General features: G+C 46.5%; 1 protein-coding gene across 1 annotated transcript; it reads left to right on the forward strand.

Annotated features, from left to right (window-relative positions):
* The first annotated feature begins 4,647 nt into the window (after positions 1-4,647).
* Positions 4,648-10,670, forward strand: LOC119952283 (zinc finger protein 271-like). The gene is made up of 2 exons (XM_038775903.1): positions 4,648-4,769; positions 8,638-10,670. The coding sequence occupies exon 2, from the start codon at positions 8,974-8,976 to the stop codon at positions 10,417-10,419; it is 1,446 nt and encodes a 481-aa protein (XP_038631831.1). The 5' UTR covers positions 4,648-4,769; positions 8,638-8,973; the 3' UTR covers positions 10,420-10,670.
* Positions 10,671-18,029: the final 7,359 nt, after the last annotated feature.

The raw sequence follows: 18,029 nt of genomic DNA on the forward strand, positions 1-18,029 counted from the left end.
ATTCCATTACACTCTGACTTGTGCTTTGTAGATGGTGTACAGGCTTTGAGGGGTCAGGAGGTGAGTTACTCGCTGAAGGATTACTACCTTTGACCTGCCCTGGTAGCCACATATTCATATGGCTAGTCCAGTTCAGTTTCGGATCAATGGTAACCCCCAGGATGTTGATTGTGGGGGATTCAGCAATGGTAATGTCATTGAATGTGAAGGGGGGTTGGTTCGATCCTCTTTTGTAGGAGATGGTTGTGTGATGCAAATGTAACTTGCCACTTGTCAGCCCAAGCCTGGATCTTGTCCAGGCCTTGCTGCATTTGGACATGGACTGCTTCATTATCTGAGGAGTCGTGAATGGTGCTGAACATGGTGCAGTCTTCTGCAAACATCCCCACCTCTGACCTTACGATGGAATGGAGATCATTGATGAAGCAGCTGACGATGGTTGGGCCTAGAACACTACCCTGAGGAACTCCTGCAGTGAGGTCCTGGAGCTGAGATGATTAACCTTCAACCACCACAACCACCTTCTTTTGTGCCAGGTATGACTCCAACCAGTGGAGAGTTTTCCCCCTGATTCCCATTGACCCCAGTTTAGCTAGGGTTCCTTGATGCCATACTCGGTCAAATGCTGCCTTGATATCAAGGGCAGTCACTCTCACCACACCTGTGGCATTCAGATCTTTGTTATTGTTTGAACCAAGTTCTGTAATGAGGTCAGGAGCTGAGTGACTGTGGCGAAACCCAAACTGAGTGTCCGTGAGCAGGTTATTGCTGAGTAAGTGCTGCTTGATTGCACTGTTGATGACTCCTTCCATCACTTTGCTGATGATGAAGAGTAGACTGATAGGGTGGTAATTGGCTCGGTTGGATTTGCCTTTTTCTTGTGTACAGGACACACCTGGGAAATATTCCACATTGCCGGGTAGATACCAGTGTTGCAGCTGTACTGGAACAGCTTGGCTAGGGCTGCTGCTAGTTCTGGAGCATAAATCTTCAGTACTATTGCCGGAATAGTCAGGGCCCATAGCCTTTGCAGTATCTAGTGCCTTCAGCCATTTCTTGATATCACATGGAGTGAGTCATATTGGCTGAAGCCTGACTCTGTGATACTGGGGACGTCGGGAGGAGACCGAGATGGATCATCCACTGGGAGCTTCTGGCTTAAGATTGCTGCGAATGCCTCAGCCTTGTCTTTTGCACATAGTGCTGGGCTTCTCCATCATTGAGGATGGGGATATTTGTGAAGCTTTCTCCTCCAGTGAGTTGTTTAATTGTCCACCACCATTCACGGCTGGATGTGGCAGGACTACAGAGCTTAGATCTGATGCATTTGCTTAGCTCAGTCTATTACTTGCTGCTTATCCTATTCGACACACAAGTAGTCCTGTTTTGTAGCTTCACCAGGTTGACACCTCATTTTTTGCTATGCCTGATGTTGCTCCTGGCATCCTCTCCTGCACTCTTCATTGAACCAGGTTTGATCCCCTGGCTTGGTGGGGGATATGCTGGGCCATGAGGTTGTAGATTGTGGTTGAATACAATTCTGCTGCTGCTGGTGGCCCACAGCACCTCATAGATGCCAAGTCTTGTTTTGCTTGATCAGTTTGAAGCCTATCCCATTCAGCACGATGGAGGGTATCCTCAATGTGAAGATGGGGCTATGTCTCCACAAGGACTGTGCGGTGGTCACTTCTACCACTACTATCATGGACAGATGCATCTGTAGGCAGATTGGTGAGGATGAGGTCAAGTATGTTTTTCCCTCTTGCAGACAAACTCCTCCACTTTGCCTTGCGTGGTGAAATAATGTTCATTATTTTGGTGTGCTACCCACAATTTGGCTGGGTATAATATCCTGAACCAAACCTTGCTCTTAAATACAGCTGTTTTGGCCCTATTAAATTCTGCATGGCGCTTTTCCGGATTGACCCCACTGTCCTGTTGCACACGGATCATGTGCCTTTCCCAATTGCAGGACCGTGAGTTCATGCCCAGCTCAGGATCCGCTCCGTGTCTTGAAACTGGTGGAGCTTGGAGATGATAGACCTCTGCCAGAGTGACCTGTTGGCCCTGTCCACTTCTGGGGGATTCGAAAAGCTTTCACCCCCAAACCAGCATCACCCAGCATCTGGGCCACGTACTCAGACGGCTTCCTGCCCTCGGTGCCCTCTGGTAGTCCCACAATCCTGAGGTTCTGGCAGTGTGATGTGTTCTCTTGGTCATCTACCTTCCCTTTTAGTGCTTCCTGGGCCACTACCAACCTTGACACCTCTACTTCCAGTGAGGTGATCGAGTCTGCCTGAACGGTGGCTGCCCTCCAGAATTTTCAACGTTACGTCCGGAATCTCCAGTCATCGCTCCGTCCTCTCCAGCACCCTCCTTGAAGGGTGCCAAGGCATCTGCAACTGCTAACTTCACCTTTGCCATAATTGTTTTCTTTATGGCATCTCCATCCATTGCTCTATTGCTGGGTAAATCAATGTTTGCAGCGATTCTGCTCTCTCCACCATATCTTGCTCTGCCTTGCTCTTTATGTCTGCTGTCTTGTCCTTTCTCTCCATGCTCTTGCTGCCCTTATTTTCTCTTTGACTATTCTGTTGGTTCTAGGGGATATCCTTGGATATGTGATGATTTTCTGGAGCGGGTGTTTTTTTTTTTTGTTGGCTTAGCCACCAATTTTCGGGTTAATAGTGCTTAATTTGGAGTTACCAAGAGGAGAGCCACCATTCCTGTGACTGTTCAGCAAATCCAACCAACGGAAGACAATCTTCTTAAAATTTCCAAGAGAAGTTAGTTTGTTTTGAACGGCTCTCCCTTCACCCCACCTCCTCCATACTCAGCTCCAACATCTGTGAAGAGTTCATGGAGCTTCTTCATCATTAAAATTGAGACAATCTGATCAGCTACTTCTTTTCCCAGCAAGTTAAAAAGAAGTCTCACTTAAAAAAAATTCATTCATGGGATGTGGACATCGCCATTTTGGCCAACATGTATTGCCCATCGCTAATTGCCTGTAAATTGAGTGGTTTGCCATCAATTTCAGAGTCACTCATATCGGCCAGACCCTTCTCTAAAGTGAGGGTTTTTACAAAATCAAAAATTTTACAAAATGGTCAGCATTCGACTTGCAATTTCAGATTGTTATTAGATTCCAATTTGCTGTGGTGGGATTCAACCTTCAGGTTCCCCAGAGTATCACCCTAGGTTTCTTGGTTAATTGTGTAGCTGTAATATCACTGCGGCACAACCTCCCAAGTTCCACTCTGTCATGGCTCCGATAACACCCACCATTCTACAGTTTTTCTCCTATCTCCTCTCATGACTTCTCACAGCTCATCTGTCTTTGAAGATAGAATTCCTGCAGTGCAGAAGGAGGCCATTTGGCCCATAGAGTCTGCACCAACCCTGTGAAGGAGAACTCAAACTCTGTGAACTCCCCCACCTCATCCTAATCTCATGCATTGATCAAGGCCAATCCACCTATCCTGCACGTCTTTGGACTCTATAGCATGCAAGAAACAATACTTTTCACTATATACTAATACATGTGACAATAATAAATCAGATCAAAAAAGCTTTCTGCTACACTGATCAGACGAAATCCCGATTGGGTGACTACTTTGTGGAACATCACCATTGTTCTGCAAGGGGGATCCTGAGCTTCCAGACATTTACCAGTTTAATTCTCCGTCTCACTGCCACTTTGGCCTCTCTGTCCTCGACCTTCTGTATGCTTCCAATGAAGCTTCATGGAAACGCGAGAAATAGCAGCTCATCTTTGAACAGACACTTTACAACCTTCCAGACTCAACATTCATTTCAACACTTAGAAATCATAAACACTATTCCCATTTATTCAGTCAGTAGGTGCTGGTAAAGTTTCTGTAGTTAAATTTTATCCCCCCCTCTGGATCTGTCTTCTGCTTTTTCACTTGTTCCATTAGTTTATTTACTTGTTCCATTGTCACCCATGTTACTTCGCAACGTCGTCTCCTTTATTATTTCATCACTTCAGTCTTCCATCCAATAACACGACAATTTGTTCTTTCCTCCTCTCCCCGTCTCTTTCCCTAACTCTGTTCCTGTTTGTAAACCATAAAATCTCTGAACTCACCCAGTCTGGATAGAACATCCACTCGTTTCCCTCTCCATAGAAGTTGTTAAACCTGCTGAGTGTTTGCAACATTTTCTGTTTTGAGGTGGGATTTGCAGTATCTGCGTTTGTGGGTCACAGGAGATCAGTTTTCTCTGATTCATCGATCCCTGTTTGAAGGTGAAAAATGAGACAGCTGTCCCCCTGTTCAACATGAAACTAAACTCACTAATTCCTCCTCAAAAACAATTTGAAAGTTTGCAGGCGGGAACTTTCGTATGTAAAGTTGATAATCAGTGCACGAGGGAAATGCGTGTGAATGCCTCCCCCAACCCCCCAATTCCCATCCCGCACAGAGGGGAACTGACCATCCATCTCTAGCTCTAACTCCCAAACAGTAAAAATGCCAATAATTAGCAAATCAGGCTGAGTCTGTGACTGATCCCACCCGTTGTAGCCGTCACAATGGCTGGCTGATTGACGGCAGCTCCGGACCAATACTTCCTATTGGAGGGCGGGACTGGAGGACCGAGCAGCAGCGGCTCGTCCTCGGAGTGAACGCGGGGCCAAGCAAAGAATGGAGCATGCGCACTGTGAGCAAGGCAACAGGGTGCAGCTGGTTTGATTCCCAATCGGAAGGGTTGGAATGACAGGATGGAAAGGGCTCTGGATCCGGCAGGTGGGCGAAGAGGCTTCGTAAACATGTTGTGCGAACTACTGTTCCTGAAAAATAACTTTTTGTCCTCGGTTTACATTTGGCGGGGCCACGGCTTTTTCACAGTTACAGATTGCTGTTCACGGCCTCATGTTTCCAACGGACATTGCGCATTAAAGCGTATGCGTGGTGGCCATCTTTGTGCGGGGCAACATACAGTAAGGTGCCTCCGCGGCCGTCAGGTTTCTGAAAGGGAATCCGGACTGAGCAGAAGGAGGCTATTTGGCCTATCGAGTCTGCACCGGCCCTTGGAAAGAGCATCCAATTAAAAACCATGCCTCCATCCTATCACAGGAACCCCACCTAACCCTTTGGACACTAAAGGGCAATTTAACATTGCCAATCCACTGCACCTGCATTTTTCTGAACAGTGGGAGAAAACCGGAGCAAACCCACACAGACACGGGGAGAAAATACAAACTCCACACAGAGTCACCCGAGTCACCCATGTTCCTGGAGCTGTGAGGCGGCAATGCTGTTATTTGGGACAATGTTCTTCAAACTTTTAGAATGATAGAAAGGTTATGGTGCAGAAAGAGGCCATTCAGCCCATCAGGTCCTCTCTAGGCAATTAGGAGAAAAAATACACTTGGATTTGGGATTTGTTTATTGTCATGTTTAGTGAGGTACAGTGAAAAGTATTTTTCTGCGTACAGCTCAAACAGATCATTGAGTACATGAAAACAAAATTTGTCATAGGGCAATACAAGGTACACAATGTAGATACCTTGACACAGACATCGGGTGAAGCACACATGAAATGAAAATGAAGGAGTGTAGTATTAATCGAATCAATCCATAAGAGGGTTGTTTAGGAGTCTGGGAACAGCGGGGAAGAAGCTGTTTTTGAATCTGTGCGTGTTCTCAGACTTTCGTATCTCCTGCCCGATGGAAGAAGTTGGAAGAATGAGTAAGCCGTGTGGGAGGGGTCTTTGATTCTGCTGCTCGCTTTCCCAAGGCAGCTTGAGGTGTAGATGGAGTCAATGGCTGGGAGGTGGGTTTGTGTGATGGAGTGAGCAGTGTTCATGACTCTCTGAAGTTTCTTGTGGTCTTGGGCCGAACAGGTACCATACAGGCTGTGATGCAGCCACTTAGGATGCTTTCTCTGGTGCATCTGTACAAGTTGGTTAGAGTCAGTGTGCACATGCCAAATTTCCTTAGTTTCCTGAGGCAGTATAGATGCTGTTGTGCTTTCTTGGTGGTAGTATCGACATGGGTGGACCAGGACAGATTTTTGGTGATATGCACACCTTGGAATTTGAAGCTGTCAACCATCTCCATCTCCGCCTTGTTGATGCAGACAGCGGTGTGTACAGTACTTTGCTTCCTGAAGTCAATGACCAGCTCTTTAGGTTTGCTGGCATTGAGGGAGAGATTATTGTTTTTACACCACTAGGTTCTCTATCTCCCTCCTGTATCATGACTCGTTGTTCGTGATCCTACCCACTATGGTCGTGTCATCAGCAAACCAGCAGTTGGAGTTGGAACCAAATTTTGCGACGCAGTCGTGTGTGTATGGGGAGTACAGTAAGGGGCTAAGTATGCAACCTTGCGTGACTCTTGTTATGAGGACTATCGTGGAGGCGGTGTTGTTGTTTATTCTTACTGATTGTGGTCTATGGGTCAGAAAGTCGAGGATCCAGTTGCAGTGAGGAGCCAAGTCCTAGGTTTTGGAGTTCTGGTATGACCTTGGCTGGGTTTATGGTGTTGAAGATGAAAGATGAAGCTTCACCCCATTTCCAGTACCTGGTGAGGTCACAGCACATCAGATGCAGAACTGTGGACATGGTTTCTCATTTCCAGAGCTTGTGGCCCAGGCAAAGAAAGGATGGTCACTAATGGTGTAGCCAGAATTAGATGAGTGTAGAGATCTCGGGGTGTGTGTGGCTGGAGAGCAGTACTGAGACAGAGATGGTCACAACCATGGAGGAAAACCAGGATGAGAATTTTAAAATGTTGGTGCTTCTGACCCAGGAGTCTTGTTGGTCAGTGAGCACGGGGGTGGTGAACAAACAAACCTTGTTGCAAGTGAGCATGAAATGCATGAAAGTTTCAAAAGCATGAGGTAAGACAGGGCCATGTCGCGTGACTTTAGGAACAGGAGGGGTGATAATTTAAACAACACTGATTTCTCCACTTGCCATCTATTTTTATCTCAGAATGCCGACAGTGGAGGATTCTACACCGACCGTTTGAATGAGCACTCTACCCATGTTCACTTACACGTCCACCCTGCCCTATCGCTGTAATCCCACAACCTAATCTGCACATCCTTGGACACTAAGGGGCAATTTATCATGGCAAATCAACCAAACCCGCACATCTTTGGACTGTGAGGAGGCTGGAGCACCCAGAGGAAACCCATGCAGACACAATAAGAATGTAGAAACTCCACACAGACAGTGACTCAATGCTGAATTGAACACGGTGCTGTGAGGCAATAATGCTAACCACTGTGTCCTTGTGCTGCCCTCGAAACAGAAAGATATTTTTGATTTGATTCCTCTTATTACTGGTGGAGGATTTCCTATTCTCTTGAGATAGGATGAGATCAAAGAGTTGGTTTATTTAGACACTCCAAAGATTATGGGGATAGGGTGGAGGTATTGACCTTGGGTAGGGTGCTCTTTCCAAGAGCCGGTGCAGACTCGATGGGTCGAATGGCCTCCGTCTGCACTGTAAATTCTATGATGATGAATGATAATCTGAGAGGGTCTGAAAGTTGCCTCCTTTGCATTCTTACAGTGAAAGACCAAGGAAAGAAAGATTTACAGTGCAGAGATCACAGATAATAATTGTGTTTCATATGATTTCTAGAGTCCAGAATCAAAATGCTTCTTCAGAGATGATGAGGTGTGAGTTTCTTTGGTAATCCCAGATTGATCTTTTTGTTTCGGCAGAAATAGATTCTGCTATTTTAAAAGGCAGAACAACAATTCCAAACTCAACCCTGTCGACCCTGCAAAGTCTAATTTTAAAATAAACATTTCACCATGGTTGTGACCAGTCTGAGAACATAGAACATACAGTGCAGAAGGAGGCCATTCGGCCCATCGAGTCTGCACCGACCCACTTAAGCCCTCACTTCCACCCTATCCCCGTAACCCAATAAACCCATCTAACCTTTTTGGTCACTAAGGGCAATTTATCATGGCCAATCCACCTAACGTGCACGTCTTTGGACTGTGGGAGGAAACAGGAGCACCCGGAGGAAACCCATGCATACACGGGGAGAACATGCAGACTCTGCACAGACAGTGACCCAGCAGGGAATTGAACCTGGGACCCTGGCGCTGTGAAGCCACAGTGCTATCCACTTGTGCTGCCCATTTCTTCAACCTCAGACAGTTTCCAGGGTGAGAGATGGGGTGGAGACTTTGCCTTCAGTCTGCCCAATATTTAAACTGAGGAAATTTCTGTTCATCCATGACAATGTGCAGTGTGTTACCTGAAGGTGATGGTGTTCACATTGACATGCAAACCTAGTCTTTTTAGATAGTGGAGATTGAGGGTTTGGGAGCTTTTGATTGGTTTTAGATATATAAGATTCCTCTCTATCGCCTCTTCTCCTCCCACATCTCTTAACCCTGCTCACCTTCCCCCTCATCACGTCAAAGTCCTTATTATGTGTCGGTACAAACTGGGTGGCTGGTTCCATTCCCTGGAGGACACTTATGAACCAGCCGGAGCTTTACAACAATCCAGCAACTTTTATGGTCACTTAGTGATGATGCCGGCCCCATAATTTACGAGATTCACTCAGCTCAATTTCATAATCTACCTTTGTGTTTTTGTGGGTTCTCTCTCACTCCATTTTTTCTGTTTAACTCAGTTTCAGAAGGGGAGGATTGCAGTCGGGAAACAGACCAAACATCACAATCAGGATCTGACACAGTTGCCCAATTTATCATAATCTAAATATCATCGGATTTTGATATGGAACAACAAAACATCCGTCACAGTGTGGGGAAACCGTAGATGTGTTCTGTGGGTGGACGAAGATTCAGCTGAATATTTGCCATTTCAGATGACAAATGCAGTCACAACGGGAAGAAATTGTTGAAATGTAAGGATTGTGGGAAGGGATTTAATTACCCATCAGTTCTTTAATTCACCAACAGTGTCACACTGGAGAGAGACCGTTCACAAGTGTGGGCAGTAATTCATTATGCTGACACGCCAATGGGTTCACAGTGAGGAGAGACCATTTAAATGCCCAAACTGTGTGAAGTCCTTCAAACTCTCCAGGAATCTGATGTTCCATCAGAAAGTTCACACTGATGAAAGATGTAGCAAATGCCTAGACTGTAGGAAGTGCTTTCAAAGTTCCTGGGAACTGATGGTCCATCAACGAGTTCACACTGAAGAGAGACCATTTAAGTGTCCAGAATGTGAGAAGTGTTTTAAACGTTCCTGGGAACTGATGGCCCATCAACGTGTTCATACTGATGAGAGGCCTTTTAAGTGCCCAGACTGTGGGAAGTGCTTCAAAAGATCCGGGAACCTGATGTCCCATCAACAAGTTCACACTGATGAGAGACCTTTTAAATGCCCAGACTGCGCAAAATGCTTTAAAAGTTCCGGGAACCTGATGTTCCATCAACGAGTCCACACTGATGAGAGACCTTTTAAATGCCCAGACTGTGGAAAGTGCTTTAAAGGTTCCTGGGAACTGATGTCTCATCAACGTGTTCATACTGATGAGAGACCTTTTAAATGCCCAGACTGCGGGAAGTGCTTTAAAAGTTCTTCGGATTTGATATCTCATCAACGAGTTCACACTGATGATAGACCTTTTAAGTGCCTAGACTGTGGGAAGTGCTTTAAAAGTTCTTCAGAACAGATGTCCCATCAGCGAGTTCACACTGATGAGCGACCATTTAAATGCCCAGACTGCGCAATGTGCTTTAAACGTTCCTCAGAGCTAATGTCCCATTTACGTGTTCATACTGATGAAAGACCTTTTAAATGCCCAGACTGCGAGAAGTGCTTTAAAAGTTCCCGCAACCTGATGTTCCATCAACGAGTTCACACTGATGAGAGACCTTTTAAATGCCCAGATTGCGGGAAGTGCTTTAAACGTTCTTGGGAACTGATGTCCCATCAACGAGTTCACACTGATGAGAGACCTTTTAAATGCCTTGACTGCGTAAAGTGCTTTAAAAGTTCCTCAGAACTAATGTCCCATCAACGAGTGCACACTGATGAGAGACCTTTTAAATGCTCAGACTGTGGGAAGTGCTTTAAAACTTCCAGGAACCTGATGTCCCATGAACGAGTTCACACAGATGAGAGACCTTTTAAATGCCCAGACTGCGAAAAGGGCTTTAGAAGTTCTGGAAACCTGATGTCCCACCAGCAAGTTCACACAGATGAGAGACCTTTTAAATGCCTAGACTGCGAGAAGTTCTTCAAAAGTTCTTCGGATCTGATATCCCATCAACGAGTTCACACTGATGAGAGACCTTTTAAATGCCCGGACTGTGGGAAGTGCTTTAAACGTTCCTCGGAACGGATGTCCCATCAACGTGTTCACACTGATGAGAGACCTTTTAAATGCACCGATGGCGAGAAGTGCTTTAAACATTCCAGGAACTTGATGACTCATCAGTGAGTTCACACTGATGAGAAACCGTTCAGGTGCTGTCACCGTGGGACTGCATTCAGGTCATCTCAACTCACTGAACAGCAGCAACTTGACACCGGGGAGAGAGACCTTTCACCTACCATTGTGAGAAGGGATTCACTCGGCCATCCACCCTGCTGACACACCAGCGAGTTCACGCTGGGGAGAGACCTTTCACCTGTTTCCTTTGTGGAAAGGATTCACTTAGTTATCTCATCTTCTGAGATGCCGGCGAATTCATATCTTTTTTTTTTTTTTTTAAATTTTTTTATTGGAATTTTTTGCAGAAAATATAACAAAAAGTATAGCAAAAAGCAGTAATATGCAACTAACAGCCCCATAACACCCACAATTCCCCCCATACCGTAACATCACATGGGCGAATTCATATCTAACTACAGTGATTGGATTTTGTTGTTAATCACATCCAGGATTGAACCATGTTTATTAGGGTGTGCTTCTGATCATGTAAAAAAAGTCCAGCACAGTTTTCAGTTTTAAAATTTTTTGTAAAAATCAAATACGCGAACTTGGTTTTAATTTTTGAACGACCCCAACTTTACAGGGGGAGGTTGGGAATAGTCTAGTTTTAAGGGAACAAAGAAAAAGACGATAAAACATAGAAGCAGAAGTCAGCCACTGTAACAATTTCATTCTGATGTCCATTGGTCGGGAAAGGCAGTATATTAATATAAATCTGTCTTTCCTTAATTATCTTCAACCCCCATCCTGTGGTTACTCACTCTTGTCAGTGGAAACAGTTTTGCCCTATCTGCTCTATCAAACCGCCTGTCCCCATAGCTCCCAACCCATAACATTGGACAGTTCCATGAAATCTTCATTCAGAATTCATCATTCTAAGGAGGACAATCCCTGTTTCTACAATCTCTCCACAGAATTAATTTTCCACATCCCTCGAAATGATGCAAGGTGGAGGATTGAGGCGATTTTGGAAAATGCTGTCAGTTGGCAGGTGGGAAAATGGGGAAAGAACTGATGGCAGAAAGTCGGGTGGCATTGTAGACAGTGAAGATGAGAGCTTAAAATTATGAAGGGGTATTGATAGACGAGGTAAATGGGAAAAGAATAGTGGCAGATGGGTTTCAATTGAGACAAGTGTGAGGTTATCTATTTTGGGCCAAAAATGAATAGATCAGGGTACTTTCTAGATCACCTGAAGCTGAATTCAGCAGAGGTCCAAAGAGTCCTGGGACTTCAGGGGCATAGATCATTAAAATGCTATGAACAAGTGCAGAATGCAATCAAGAAGGCAAAGAGGATGCTGGCCTGTATATCTAGAGGATTAGAGTGCAAGGACGCAGAAGTTATGCTGCAGCTTTACAGAACCCTGGTTGGACCCTACATGGAGTACCATGAGCATATTTTGGCACCAGATGCAAGGAAGGATATTTTGGCCTTAGAGAGAATGCAATGTATGTTTACAAGAATAATACCTCATAATAATAATAAACTTTATTAATCTCACAAGTAGACTAACATTACCACTGCAATGAAGTTCTTGTGAAAATCCCCTAGTTGCCACACCACGGCTCAGGGAACACTCAGGAAAAATTCAGAATGTCCAATTCACCTAACAAGCACTTCTTTCGGGACTTGTGGGAGGAAACCGGAGCACCCGGAATAAATCCATGCAGACTCCGCACACTTCAGGGGTTAAGTTATGAGGGAAGATTATACAAATTAGGCCTGTTTTCTCTGTAATTTAGAAGGTTAAGGGGTGATCTGATCAAAGTCTTCAAGATATCAACAGGGAAAGACGGGGTTGATAAAGATAAACTGTTTCCACGTTGCATATTCTAGAACTAGGGGGCATAGTCTAAAAATTAGGCCCAGACGATTCTGCGTGGGTTTCTTCCGGGTGCTGTGCCACGGTGCCCTAGTACGAACGGGATATGACACTCGACTCATCGATCGACAGTTCCGACACGCCACAGCAAAAAACCTCACCGACCTCCTCAGAAGACAAACACGGGACACAACCAACAGAGTACCCTTCATCGTCCAGTACTTACCCGGAGCAGAGAAACTACAACATCTTCTTTGCAGCCTTCAACACATCATCGATGCAAACGAACATCTTGCCAAGGTCATCCCCACCCCACCATTACTTGCCTTCAAACAACTACGCAATTTCAAACAAACCATTGTTTGCAGCAAACTACCCTCCATGGTTGGCTAGACCATGCAGGCGCTGCGACAATGGATGAACGGACATCTTGCGACAATCGCCAGGCAGGAATGTGCCCTTCCATTTGGGGAACACATCAGCAGTCAAGGGCATTCAGCCTCTGATCTTCGGGTAAGTGTTCTCCAAGACGGCCTTCAGGACGTGCAACAACACAGAATCGTTGTGTTTATCCCTCTCTCCAGTTGCTCCATCTGGACCTGTAAAGACTTAATTACCTGCAAAGACTCGCATCAAAGTATCATCTTGCATCACTGACTTTGTCTATATATATGTGTTTCTGGAACCCACCTCTTCATTTACCTGAGGAAGGAGCTGTGCTCAGAAAGCTAGTGATTCCAAACAAATCTGTTGGACTTTAACCTGGTGTTGTAAGACTTCTTACTGTGCTCACCCCAGTCCAACACCGGCATCTCCACATCATTTGATGCATTGACAGCAAAAATTAATCCCTAAAACTTTCAGGTCCACTTGTATTCACTTTTTTGAAAATGCCTTTCAAAAACCATAAAGAAAGAAGAAAACCTGCTATGTACTTACATCTAACTCATTAGACACCTCAGCAGCTTTTGGGTCAATTGTAGTTGAAAAGTCAATACAAAGTGGACATCATTTTCAGGGGCAAGAGGTTTAGAGCAAATTTGGGGGAATATATTTTTACCCAGAGGGTGATGGGAGATGGATTGCACAGTTTGGAAAAGTAGTAGAGGTAGGAAACCTCACCAACCTTGAAAATGTATGTGGGTGAGCACTTAAGCTCTCATAATGTTCAAAGCTATGAGCCAAGTGCTGGAAAGTAGGATTGGTATAGATTAAGTGTAATTTTTGGCAGTGCAGGTTTGATGGGCCAAAGGGTTTCTTCTGCACAATATGATTCTAAAGCTAACCCCTCAATGATTCTCCCTTTCCAAGCTCCAGAACAAGTGAGACAGGGAAAAGCAATAGGATGTTCCCCCGCACTCTCCAATCACGCACTGCCAGCAGAAAGCATCGACTGCAGCTTCAATCAGTGGGTTAACTGTCCAGCCCTGGGACACAAGATAATCCAACCCGGGTCAAACCTCCCAATGCACCATGCACAGGCTCAGGAAAATGCAGGTAGATTATATCCTGCTCACGAAACCTGAGAGCAAAGGGAGGCATGTGGCGCAGTGGTTAGCACTGGGACTGCGGCGCTGAGGACCCAAGCCCTGGGTCACTGTCCGTGTGGAGTTTGCACATTCTCCCCACGTCTGCGTGGGTTTCACTCCCACAACCCAAATATGTGCAGGTTAGGTGAGTTGACCATGCTAAATTGCCCTTTAAATGGAAAAAAAAAATTGGTACTCTAAATTTATTTTAAAAAACCTCAGAGCAGCATTTACATGCCCTTGTTAGGAGAAAATAACAACCAGCGCACCACAGCAACACTGCAGGGGCAAAATAGGAAAAGGACTTGTTCAGAACTGTAAAAAGTGGTCATGATATAGGCCTGGATCAGGTTTTACAGAAATAGAATTGGGCTTGGATATGTAGAGAACCTGCTGACCCTTGCTTTTGGATGTCTTGTGAACTTCTGCACTATCAGTTTATGTGATGCAATTGGGCACTACTTTTGGCTGTTAAATGAAAGGTTGGTGCTTCGAGACGGACGATATGCTGTTTTCTCCCAATCATCATTCATTGTCTCACAGTTCTGGGTTGTTCTGGGTCATTGGGCAACAAGAAAAATATCTCTCAAGTATTACTGGCTCTCCTGTTATCTTGTGTTACCAACATTATTTATTCAATGAATATTCATTACAAGCCTCTGACATGTAATAAAATATATTTTAAATATGCCCTAAACTTAACAATTGGACTCGAAAGCTTAAATGTTGGCTGATCGTGGGTGACAGTTGCACAAATACAAGCAGGCCAAGGTCAACTTGACCTGAGAACTGGCTGACTCTAAACTCGGATAAGGCGCGTTCGTCATGAGACCAGAGCAGTCTAAATACATACGATAAGCTAAAAAACTGTCTCTTCCTGTACTTAAACAAATTTGCTCCATCTCTTAAAACAAAGACAAGATAATGATATGAGACTCCAGTCCCCTAAAGGTCAGTAAGGTGACGCCTTTGTAATGATTATTACTTATGTTTTACTTTTGATCAAATTCCTGACCAAGCTGTATTCATGTTATCTTGATCCTATAATGTATAAAAATCGTCTTATTCTTCTGTGATATTGCAGACTTGGGACGGACCCAGCAGTTTGAACTTCACTGCCTTCCGACTTCAAGTCTCAGCCATACTGCTAGCAGTTGTAGTCCGAAATAAAGCTTAGTTTTGCTTACCTAATGAATCATGATTGAATCTTTCTATCACAGTCCAGAAGCGGGGAAAATATTGACTACGACACTACCACCTTCGACACCGTCCTCGCCACCCCCTTCCAGAACTCCTCCAGTGCCGGGCATGCCCAGAACATATGGGTATGGTTCGCTGGACTCCCGGAACACCTGACACACCTGTCTTCGCCTCCAAAGAACCTACTCATCCTAGTCCCGGACATGTGGGCCCGGTGCAGCACCTTGAATTGGATGAGGCTGAGCCGCGCACATGAGGAGGAAGAGTTAACCCTCTCCAGGGCATCCGCCCATGTCCCATCCTCGATCTGCTCCCCCAGTTCCCCCTCCCACTTAGCCTTTAGCTCCTCTACTGACGCCTCCTCCACCTCCTGCATTACCTTGTAGATATCAGATATCTTCCCATCCCCGACCCAGACCCCCGAAAGCACCCTGTCCCTCACCCCCCTCGCGGGAAGCAAAGGGAATCCCTCCACCTGCCGCCTAGCAAACGCCTTTACCTGCAGGTACCTGAACATGTTCCCCGAGCGGAGCTCAGATTTCTCCTGCAACTCTCCCAGGTTCGGAAATCTTCCGTCAATGAACAGGTCCCTCAGTTTTCTGATGCCCGCTCTGTGCCAAGCCTGGAACCCCCCATCAATGTTCCCCGGGACGAACCGATGGTTCCCCCTTAGCGGAGCCTCCATCGAGCCCCCCACTTCCCCCCTATGTCGCCTCCACTGCCCCCAAATCTTGAGGGTAGCCGCCGCCACCGGACTCGTGGTATACCTCGTAGGAGGGAGCGGCAACGGCGCTGTTACCAGGGCCCCCAGGCTCGTGCCTCCACAGGATTTTATCTCCAACCTTTTCCATGCTGCCCCCTCCCCCTCCATCACCCACTTGCGCACCATCGACACATTGGCCGCCCAATAATACCCCGAGAGATTGGGTAACGCCAGCCCCCCACCATCTCTACCCTGCTCCAAGAAGACCCTCTTCACCCTCAGGGTCCCATGCACCCAAACAAAGCTCATGATGCTGCTAGTCACCCTCCTGAAAAAGGCCCTAGGGATAAAGATGGGCAAACACTGAAAAAGGAACAAGAACCTCGGGAGCACGTCATTTTGACGGACTGCACTCTGCCCACCAGCGATAGCGGCACCACGTCCCACCTTTTAAATTCCTCCTCCATCTTCTCCACAAGCCTGGTAAAATTAAGCTTGTGAAGAGTCCCACAACTCCTGGCCACCTGCACCCCCAGGTACGTAAAACTCTTCACTGCCCTCTTAAACGGGAGCCTCCCAATTCCCTCCTCCTGATCACCCGGGTGTACTACAAATACCTCGCTCTTGCCCAGATTCAGTTTATAGCCCAAGAGGCCCCCAAACTCAGCCAACAGCCCCATAACCCCCGGCATTCCCCCCACTGGGTCCGCCACATGCAGCAGCAGGTCGTCCGCATACAGCGATACCCGATGTTCCTCCCCACCCGCACCAGACCCCTCCTCCTCCCCTCCTCCCTCAACGCCACAGCCAGAGGTTCAATTGCCAGTGCAAAAAGCAAGGGGGACAGGGGGCACCCCTGCCTGGTCCCACGGTAGAGCCTGAAGTACTCTGACCTCCTTCCATTAGTAACTACACTCGCCATCGGGGCCTCATAAAGCAACCTCACCCATTTGATGAACCCCTCCCCAAATCCAAACCTCTCCAGCACCTCCCACAGGTACCCCCACTCAACTCTATCAAAGGCCTTCTCTGCATCTAGCGCCACCACTATCTCCGCCTCCCCCTCAACCGCCGGCATCATAATAACATTTTTTTTTAATTGAAAAATTTAGTATTTATGTAACAACAACGAACCGCAATAAAATACCAATAATAACAATAATGATAACAGTGATAAACATTCGCCCACCCTCAATGAACAACAAAACATATTAACAACAACTTAAATTAACACAATATTAAGTTAAATAACCATAGAAAAAAAAAATAGAAACAATACAGAATACCCCCCCACCCCCGGGTTGCTGCTGCTATTAACCAAGATACCTATCTTTGAGTCAGAAAGTCCAGAAAAGGCTGCCACCGTTTATAGAACCCTTGTACTGATCGTCTCAGGGCAAATTTGACCCTCTCCAATTTTACAAATCCCGCCATGTCACTGACCCAGGTCTCCACACTTGGGGGCCTCGCATCTTTCCACTGCATCAAGATCCTCCGCCGAGCTACTACGAACACAAAGGCCAAAACACCGGCCTCTTTCGCCTCCTGCACTCCCGGCTCTGCCGCGACTCCAAAAATCGCGAGTCCCCAACCTGGTTTGACCCTGGATCCAACCACCCTCGACACTGTCCCCGCCACCCCCTTCCAGAATTCTTCCAGTGCCGGGCATGCCCAGAACATATGGGCATGATTCGCTGGACTCCTGGAACACTTGGTGCACCTGTCCTCACCCCCAAAGAACCTACTCATCCGAGTCACAGACATATGGGCCCGATGCAGCACTTTAAATTGGATGAGACTAAGCCTCGCACAGGAAGAGGAAGAGTTGACTCTCTCCAAGGCATCCGCCCAAGTCCCATCCTCTATCTGCTCCCCTAGTTCCTCCTCCCATTTAGCCTTCAGCTCCTCCACTGACAACTCCTCCACCTCCTGCATTACCTTATAAATGTCAGACACCTTCCCCTCTCCGACCCACACCCCCGAAAGAACTCTGTCCATCGCCACCCGCGAGGGCAGCAAAGGAAATTCCTCCACCTGTCGCCGAGCAAACGCCTTTACCTGCAAGTGTCTGAACATGTTCCCTTGGGGAGCCCAAATTTATCTTCCAGTTCCCCCAGGCCCGCAAACCTCCCGTCAATAAAGAGGTCCCTCAATTTACTGATGCCCACCCTTTGCCACCCCCTAAATCCCCTATCAGTATTCCCCGGGATGAACCGATGATTTCCACCTAATGGAGCCTCCATCGAGCCCCTTGTTTCCCCCCTATGCAGTCTCCACTGTCCCCAGATTCTTAGGGTCCCCGCCACCACCGGGCACGTGGTATACCTCTTAGGAGAGAGCGGCAACGGCGCCGTTACCA

Source organism: Scyliorhinus canicula, chromosome 17, assembly GCF_902713615.1.
Source record: "Scyliorhinus canicula chromosome 17, sScyCan1.1, whole genome shotgun sequence".
NCBI lineage: Eukaryota > Metazoa > Chordata > Chondrichthyes > Carcharhiniformes > Scyliorhinidae > Scyliorhinus > Scyliorhinus canicula.

What these genes read in the sequence shown, in the direction of transcription:
- LOC119952283 (XM_038775903.1), top strand. Translation starts at nt 8,974, where the DNA reads ATGCTGACACGCCAATGGGTTCACAGTGAGGAGAGACCATTTAAATGC.